The 10139-nt window shown below is 40.4% G+C and overlaps 1 protein-coding gene across 4 annotated transcripts in view; it reads left to right on the top strand.

The window, feature by feature from the left end:
* ptprk (protein tyrosine phosphatase receptor type K) overlaps nucleotides 1-10139 on the top strand; it is a 229760-nt gene that overhangs the window by 169606 nt on the left and 50015 nt on the right. For all 4 annotated transcript variants that reach the window (XM_084315223.1, XM_084315225.1, XM_084315224.1 and 1 more), the window contains exons 17-18: nucleotides 2430-2504; nucleotides 4522-4558. In XM_084315223.1, coding sequence (XP_084171349.1) covers nucleotides 2430-2504; nucleotides 4522-4558 — 112 coding nt within the window. The remainder of the gene's footprint in view (nucleotides 1-2429; nucleotides 2505-4521; nucleotides 4559-10139) is intronic.

Raw genomic sequence — 10139 nt, forward strand, 5'->3', positions numbered from 1 at the left:
ATCTATCTATCTATCTATCTATCTATCTATCTATCTATCTATCTATCTATCTATCTATCTATCTATTATCTATCTATTATCTATCTATTATCTATCTATTATCTATCCATCTATCTATTATCTATCCATCTATCATCTATCATCTATCTATCTATCATCTATCTATATCTATCTATCTACATTTAGTTGACAAATTGTGTAGATTGATCTATCTATCGATCTATTAGGTGTGCAGAGACGTCATATCTGCATCTGTTCAACCAACAAAATGACCTGTATTTGTATTCTGAAATGGGTGTGGTTTATACCGGAAGCTTAAAAGATTATAGTAATAGTTGCAACAATTATTGTACAGTACAAGATGGAAACAGATTCAATCAAATCAAAAATAATCAAATTAACAAATGAACATTAGATGAAACGTCACGTTAAATCGGGCAAATGTATTTTCTAACCTAATATTAATTGTAAATGCAATTGTTGTGCCTTCAAAGCATCAAATTGATTTAATATTGACATATAATTAATTTTGAATATATATTTATACCTCCTCATACTGTAATTGTCATCTGTACTTGTGCTATCTTTGTTCTTATTTTACTAAACTAAGTTTGATGAACTGAATTTGACCCCCCTCCCCTTTAACTATTTGAGCGCCACGCTCTTTTCCCATCTTTACTCAATGGCGCCAGCGTTATTGACCATTTTAGCAATGTTTTGTGGACCCATTGTGTGTTCTGTATTATACTGTAGCTATGGAGACAATAGTATGGCTCATTTGACAGGCATTGTTCATAGTCCAACACTGTCTAACCAGTTAATTTCTACACACTGTAGTTTGTTACACGCTAAACATCGCCCCTTTCCAAAATAATCCAGTCTTTTTTCATAGATTGCGAGATATGACACGTTATATGCAATATGCCCAAATCGTTCTGGTTGATCGCCTGAAACACCAAATCAAAGGTATATACTAGGGCTGTCCCCGACTAAGGATTTGGATGGTCGATTATGATTGGCCAAAATTTGCCGTTAGTCGACTGTTGGTCGACAAAAATAAATAAAAATTATAATATATTTTTTTTTTTTGGATTTTTGAAATTTTTTTTTCATTCCATTTGGGCTGTGGGGGGTGCTTAATGTCTGAAGGAGTCGACTGAAGGCTTCTTGTCCTCTGCAAAAGCATGCAATTGGTCCACTGATGGATACATCTTGATATTTGTCTGTTCATTAGATGGGTGAAATCCTCTTTCTGTGCCTGTTTTCGTAGGCAGTTAGCCTCTGGTATGCGTGTCATTAGCGTTAGCCGCGCTTCTAGGCCTCTTTTCTTTTGGAAAGAATGAAATTTTTTTTTAATTTTTTTATTATAAATATATATATATTTTTTTATTATATATATTCGACTAAGAGGTTGGCCAGTCGACTACGGCTCCTTTCGACCGATTAGTCGACTAATCGACTAATAGGGGTCAGCCCTAGTATATACCATATACATATGTGTCTTCACTCAAGGGGGGGGGTAGTCTTACCCCGAAAATGCACGGTTTAGGTCCGGTAAAATGAGACACTGATCGGTACAGAAACATGTTTCAGGTTCTGTAAAATAGACATAGAATGTACCTTACCTTAGCCAGAAGAGACTCCAAAAAGAATAATCCCAGTGATCCCATCGGCGATTGCGATTACTCATTTATATGTGTATACTTGTGTATATGGGAAACTATAGGTTTTGAGGCGAGAAAATCTCTGAATGATTGCTCTGCAAGAACTCCTCCCCCTCAGAGCGAGTCAGGACAGAGAGGGATCAGGACAGACACTGTCTAAACTATCAGATTTCAAAAGGTAGGCGATACTGCCACCTGGTGAGATTCGATCGTCATTGCAATTCCAACGTAGGCAGATGAGCCAGGGAGACCCAGGGAGCTCTGGCTGAGCGTATAGAACGGGGATCAAAGGGAAAATATCAAAGGATAAAAACCCGAGAATTCTCGGGTATGGTGGCGAAACCAGACTCTTCTCGGGTATGGCGCATAAAGAGTTAACTGGGGGACATTGAACAAATATTTACAACAGTATTACATAACAGTAATAGTATAGTAATATAATATATAATGACTGTTTTATTATTATTATTCTATATCATCTTTTACGCAGCCTGTCGATTATTATGAGCCAAAGAAACACTTTAGTGCTATTTAGCACCATTTTTGTTAAGAGTGTAGAACAGCAGGGCTTTGCGCACAACCCACCTTCCCTCCCCTGTTAAATCAGGTGTGTTCTTTTTACGAAGCCTGTAGACTAATAGACTAATATAAGATTTAGTTGTTCTCTGACAATAAAGTTGAATCTAATTTAATATATGTGTGATATTCTTCAAACTAAATCCAACCTTTATCTATCTATCTGTCTAACTGTGTTCTGTTGCTCAGGGCTTTTGGAATCCTCCACTGGCTCCCAGGAAGAACTACAACATCTACTTCCAGGCCGTCAGCAGCACAGAGAGGGTAAATATTACTGCATACTGTACACAATAATACACATTCAACATTACTACATATATAGACATTCACATTACATATGAATAGATATACAGGAATACACATTCGATATTACTACATATACTAGGGGGGGAACGGTACGCATTCGAACCGTACAACGTTCGACACGACCTCCACGGTTCGGGGCGTGTGTGTATTGTACGGTTCAGGGGATGCAAAAAAATATATATATAATAATTAGGGATGTCCGATATTATCGGCCTACCGATATTATTGGCCGATATTGGCATTAAAATGTGATATCGGAAAATATCGGTATCGGTTTAAAAAATAAAAAATAAACTTAAAAATAAAAATTATTATTTACATTTCTATAACCTTTATTTACCCAGGCAAGCAAGTAAGAACAAATTCTGATTTTATTTATTGTCAAAAGTATGCATAATGTTGTGTTAATTCCACAACAAGAGATATGTAATGTTAATTACCTGAAATTATTCAGTTTTTTGGGGGGGAAACCCTGCATATATTGGTATCGGTTGATATCGGTATCGGAAATTAAGAGTTGGACAATATCGGTATATCGGTATCGGTAAAAAAGCCAATATCGAGCATCCCTAATTAATTTGGCAGGGAGGTGACACGCCGGCTGCTGGCAGCAGCAGCAGCAGGTGCTACTCAGTTTGTGGAAATGGCAAGGTTTGCAAGGAAATGGCAAACCTCACAGGTTTAAATCAATCTTCATTACGACTTTAAAAACATAGCCATTAAGTTAACATTACATAGGCCTACACACATCTTGCCATAACGTTAGCACGGTTTGTACAACGCACTTTAACTATGGTAGCCCACCAGCTCTAATACAGCCGATGTTACCATAGCTAGTAGCTACTAGCTAGCAGAGGAGAACATGGGAGTCTGAGAGGCGGGGTGTTGAAAGGCAATGATAGGTGTTTATTCAACATCCAAGAAGGCTAACATACAACTGTGTTTACTAACTCCAACCGGGACTATTGCTGCTTTTCCACTGCATGTTATCAACTCGATTCAACTCCGGTAACGTTAGAGTCGAGAAGGTCACGCTAAATTGTCCGTGCGGACCCGCCAACCCATAGATAGTTCCAACTCACGAATTACTTTAATCCACCACAGTTGCACTCAATATTTAAATAATGTTAGTCTAAATAAATGTAGACAGTTAATGTATGTATTTTTAAAATAGAATGAACAGAGCAGTGTTGTTTTGAAACAGTACAGTGTGGGTGTGTTAGTTTGATGTATGCTGCATTTTATATTGATGGCCTTCTAATTTGTTTATTTATTTATTTTAAATAACAGTGACACTTTTCCTTTTGATAAGAAATCCAGCCATATACCTTTCATTGTATTTCAAATACTGCACTTTAATTTCAAGCAGAAAACGAATCTTTCCATTAAGAACTGACAATCAGTTTGTTTGACAAATGTAGCCTATATTTTTCATTCAGTTCGGTTTTTGTGTGCCAAACATTATTTAAGGCAAACCACTGTAAACCTTTCTTTTTTTCTTTTCTTTTTTAATAATAAATGAGAAGCATGTTTAAATTTTTGTAGTGTACTGTACATTATTTTTTTTATAAAAAAAACAACGTATATCGAACCGAACCGAAAGCCCAAAACCGTGATACGAACCGAACCGTCAATTTTGTGAACCGTTCCACCCCTAACATAATACAAAACATATTTTTCTTTTTTTACATATTATCACATTGACATAAATACATGTTAAATATTTTATGTACCAGTGTGGACTGTATCCAACAATAACCTGCAATAAAAATATTACTACATACAAATAAATAAATATTAAATAATATGATATACATAGATATTTGCACATATACATGAATACACATAAATTATTTCTACATACATATAAATACACGTTAAAACAACATCTGCTACACACACACACACACACACACACACACACACAGTGTCAAATGTTATATCAAAATAATGAGTTTTGTTCTTTTCTTAACAGGAGTCCAAGACCCAGTGTCTCCGCTTGGCTACTAAAGGTAATAATACCCTTATCTTAACCCTTAACACATTCCCGGCCATCCACGTATATATACGTGATTGGGAGGCGTCTATACTTCCCACAAGCAAGTTGTCCTTCCACGTTCCCGTTTTGCGCTCTGATTGGCCACACACGTTTCTGGTCTTGTGACACGTGCGCCCAATCGCATGACGAGCAGTGTCTTAGCCCATTTCCACGTCGAACAGCCTGCAAACGACCTAACGCCTAGTTTATCACTGGTTAAGATTAGTCGACTCTTTCGCAGTTGGTTAGAGTTTGGAATCAGGGCTGGCGTTATATCGCCATGCTCTAAGACAGTGGTGCCCAACCAGTCGATCGCGATCAACAGGTAGATCGCGGGCTGATTTCAAGTAGATTTATTTAAATGTAATTATTAAAAAAAATTAAAAGAAAAAAAGAAAGAAAAATTGCTAAATCAACTCTGCCTCTCCTTGTTAACTACAACAAGCAATGCTGTTTGTTATTTAAGATGAGGTCGGACTCGGCACTGACAGATTTGTGTTCATTATGCTGCTTTTATAAAGCCTCAAATGACTGCTTACAATATACAATTTTGGCTTGTAGCTCTCGGCTAGGTGGTAAATTTAAAAGTAGATCTTGGAAGAAGCTTCTATCCCCAGGCCATCAGGCTGCTAAACGAACAATGAATGAACACTACACAACAACAACCACCAAACGCACATAGCACACACATCCACACGCACACACTCACTTTAAACAAACACACTGTAGCACCCACTCCACACACTTTATAGCACACACCCACTTTAAACAAACACACTGTAGCACCCACTCCCCACACTTTATATTTATGGATGAAGGATTGCACTACAACTCGTACACCTTACTGTAAATTGTACCTAAAATTGTACCTCATCCCATTTCTGCTTTGCACTAGATAGTACTGTACATTAGTACACTGCATAGTATTGTATATTATATGGTAACTCAGAACATTGTACATATGTCTATACCGAACACTGTGACCTCATTTTTCTTCTTCTAAATTACATGCTATATTATGTTATTATGTTATTTGATACTATCTTGTCTAGCACAGTCTCTGGAGCGTAACAGTAAGAAGCATTTTGTATGAAAGTATTCTGTACTTCTGTATGACAACTATTAAAGAACTTGAACTTGAACTTGAACTTGGTTCAAAAAAGGTTAGGCACCAGACAAACTCTAACCTTAACCAACTTCGAAAGAGCGCCTAAGCTTAAACGTCCAAAGAACTTGCCGTCACATGATTGGGCGCACATGTCACATGACCAGAAACGTCAGTGGCCAATCAGATCGCGCAAAAGGACAACTTGCTTGTGGGAAGTATAGACGCGATTGCGAGCCAGCGCTTGCCGGCCAATCACGTATATATACGTGTGTAACCTCGTTTTTTCTTTTATTCGATTTGAATATCCTATTCACTGTCACAGAGCTGTATTTTGGTTGGAAAAGGCATATTGAGACTTGGAAAGTGCAGTACCGGCCAGATCCTGGTAGTGGCGCTGTCTTGAGAATGCAGTAATCCTTGTTGCAGACTTGGTGTAAAAAAAAATTCTCTCCGGGCACACTTTTCGGGCTTCACCTGATCGCCTGGAATACTTTTTGCAACGCAGAATTCAGTATGCAGTAAAGGAATATAGCATCAGCCAATGGACATATCGATCTACCAGATGGCGATCAAATAACTGGGACATTTTTTTTGGAATCCAACCGGCCACAGGTAAGAGCGATTTGACGTACATTTCAGCCTGATTGGGCCTTGTTCTCATAGCCATCCCCCTGATCAGCGTATATTGTTATAATAATGAATGCCGTTATTGGTAATCAATAATCAGAAACGACCCCCCCCCCCCCCCCTTTCATGCATTCATGGTGGAACATGATACCGATCATATGCATTTAGATTTTTAACTCCAGCTTGTGTAGGGACAAAACGCCAATCGATTTAACGTTATTAGCTTAGCGCCTTATAACTAGCTTTGCAGGAATTATCCCAGATCATTCCCCTATAACGCTCATATTCATTATGTTATAAAACGGGAACGTATTGATGAAAAAAAATATTTCTTTATGGCATATTGAAGGGAAGGTTTATACTTTCAATTGACAATGACAATGGATACATAGCTATAATATAAAATATAGATTTAGCTCTACAAACAACGTGACGCACAGTGAAAAGTTGTAATGAAAAGCTGGCGTCCTAGAGTGGGGCCCGTCTAATTGAATGGCCGGGAATGTGTTAAGGTAATAATACCCATACCGTAACCCTTTAGGTAATAATACCCTTTGTACCTTACCTTAACACTTTGGGTGCCAATCACGTGTTAACACGTTTCTGGTCCCCGACCGTTGAGTGCCAAAAACGTGTTAACGGAATTAGTCTGAGGTCGCCAAAGTGCAATACCGGCCGCATCCAGCTAGACGGCGGTATTGAGCACCCTTTGAAACCTTGTATCTTGGCCTGTGCGTCGATCTAATGGGTCCGGGTAATAATTTTTTTTTGCTCAAGCTGAGCGGTTATAACGGTCGGATTGAGAAGAATCAAATGCTCCCGACGCATGATGTGTGGTGGATTATGTTGGCGACACGATGGACATCAATACTTGGAATCGCGATCAGATAATTGGAATATTCTTTTTGGGGTACATCCTAGTCAAGGTAAGGGCTATATTAGGGCTGGGCGATATGGCCAAAAACGTTATCGCGATAAAATTATAAAATTATTTTCATATAACTCGATATCGATAATTATCGTCGATATAATGTCTGTCAAGTTTAATTAACTTCTTATGCCCGGCGGCGATGGACGGGCTATTAATAGACTTGTTTTGCTTTTGCGAATGTCTCGAGAGTCGAGTTGATGTCGTCATCAGTCCGCGCACGTTAGCAGTTAGCCGACAAGCGGAGTATCTCATGCCAATGTACTAAATATGACCCTAAAATACTCTCTTCCGCCGCAATACATTGCAACGACGTCCACTGTATACCCCACACTACTATAAACGTGGCCTCAGAATTCACGCCACACACATACTCGGCACGTAAATATATAAAATAGCGCCGTTCAAGCTAATTATCATAGCCAGCCTGTTGTTTTTAAGCGGTGTATTCCATGACAATGTACTAAATATGACCCTAAATACTCTCTTCCACCGCAATACATTGCAACAACGTCCACTGTATACCCCACACTACTATAAACGTGGCCTCAGAATTCACGCCACACACCCACTCTGCACGTAAATATATAAAATAGCGCCGTGCAAGCTAAATAGCCTAGCCAGCCTTGTTGTTGAGTCCTACCTCCGGGTCTCCTTCCGGGTCTTCTTCCGCTGTCGGCCATCTCCTTCACTGATTGGTTGTTAGTGCGTGTGCTCATATCCAAGCTTGGAAAATCGATATATCGAAACTTTGCGACCACGTTTCATGTTTATTTCGAGGAAATAATTTATCGCAATAGTTATCGTTTTATCGCCCAGCCCTAGGCTATATGATATCAATCTTGCGTTGATCCAAGCATGGCTTCACCTCGATCCGAACGCGTGTCTGTAACGTTAGTCCACAATGTATGCCGTTGGTGGCGATCAAAGCATCAAAAAACTACCCCCCCCCCCCCTTTCATGCATTCATGATGAAACATAATACCTATCATATAGATTTGATTTGAGAATAATAGCGGGTCCAGGCAAGAAACGGCAACGGTTATAGTATACTACGGCTATAAGGCTATTCCTCAGCATTTCAGGAATTACCCCAGACTGATCTAAAAACAGACTTATATTCACCACGGTATAACGCGCGAATGTATGCATGGAAAAAGTATATATTTTTTTCATCTTGATCGGAAGAAAGTCATTGGCAAATTACCATAGTATTGTATCCATAGCTATAATATAGAATATAGTTATAGCTTGGGCGGCTAAGTGGCGCAGTGGGCAAGGCGCTCGCCACTAACGCAGGAGTTGGGTTGGGTTGGAGCCCAGCTCTCGGCGTTGCTACCGGCTTGGCTGGCAGTGTTAGGGGTGGGAAAGCCGGTGGGTGGGGATTGGACGTTGTGGACAGCGACTCCTACAGGTCGGTTGGTGCGCCTGTACAGCAGAATCAGGAAGTATCGGGGGCAGCGTGAGCCTCCCACGCATTACTCCTCGCCACTGAGAGATTGCGCTGTTCAGGTGAAAAGATGCGACAGCTGCCTCCTCGTGTACCGAAGGGGACACGTGATGCAAGGCTTGTTCCTCACTGCAGCCGACCAGTGGGAGGCATAGTCTAGCAACGTTCGAGACAGGGGAGGGGAGAATTGAAGGGAGAATTGGCGAGGCGAAATTGGGATAGGAGAAAAATTGAAAAATAAGGAGAAAAAGTGGATTAAAAAAAAAATATATAGTTATAGCTCTACAAACAAGGTGATGGACTCCTATCGTTTAAAGCGTGGCACTGAATAGATGGGCCCCGAAAACAGAGCGGCACCCAAAGTGTTAACCCTTAAGGTAATAATAGTATAATACCCATTCGTAATAATATCCTTTGTAGGAGAGCCAATAGAGCTGGAAAGCCGAATCAACTGGTAGTCAGATAATTGGTGAGACAAGTGGCTCGCAGTGCCGAAGTGTTCTCTCCTGGGGCCCACGTGTGTTCTATTGTTCCAGTTTTCTTCAAATGGTTTGAACTTAATGGCTTGTGGAACAAATTCAAACTTGGATCTAGTTTTAGTAAATGGGGGGCGTGGTATCGCAGTCTAACATCAATAATAATGGCTTGTTGGAGTTCGGACACTTGCCAACTACTGTCACGAAAACAGCTCAGGTTACCAGCGTCTGCGCTTAGATGTGGTCTGGCGGGTGGAGACGCAGGTCTGATGGGTGAAGATGCAGGTGTGGTCTGATGGGTGAAGATGCAGGTGTGGTCTGATGGGTGAAGATGCAGGTGTGGTCTGATGGGTGAAGATGCCGGTGTGGTCTGATGGGTGAAGATGCCGGTGTGGTCTGATGGGTGAAGATGCAGGTGTGGTCTGATGGGTGAAGATGCAGGCGTGGTCTGATGGGTGAAGATGCAGGTGTGGTCTGATGGGTGAAGATGCAGGTGTGGTCTGATGGGTGAAGATGCAGGTGTGGTCTGATGGGTGAAGATGCAGGTGTGGTCTGATGGGTGAAGATGCAGGCGTGGTCTGATGGGTGAAGATGTAGGTGTGTTCTGATGGGTGAAGATGCAGGTGTGGTCCGATGGGCGAAGATGCAGGCGTGATTTTATGACAAAACCGATACCAAAATTGTGCCACACAGACATATCTGCAACGACATGCCCCCAGCCACTCTGTTAATGGTCGGTATTCCCATTTAACCAGCCATTATAAAAATGACTTTTCAGTAGCAAAACTAACTGGATAGTTGATAATGATAATAGTTCAGTTCATTAGCTACAGTATATTATAATAATTATAAAATCATTAAGTCTGCTAATAGGCCACTGCCACTCCTGCGATAGACGCTTGATAGGATGTCTACGCTGACAGTAAGCATCACTCAGCTAGATGTGACTGATGGGCCAATCAGAGT

This window comes from Notolepis coatsorum (genome assembly GCF_963971535.1).
Source record: "Notolepis coatsorum genome assembly, chromosome: 5".
NCBI classification, from domain to species: domain Eukaryota; kingdom Metazoa; phylum Chordata; class Actinopteri; order Aulopiformes; family Paralepididae; genus Notolepis; species Notolepis coatsorum.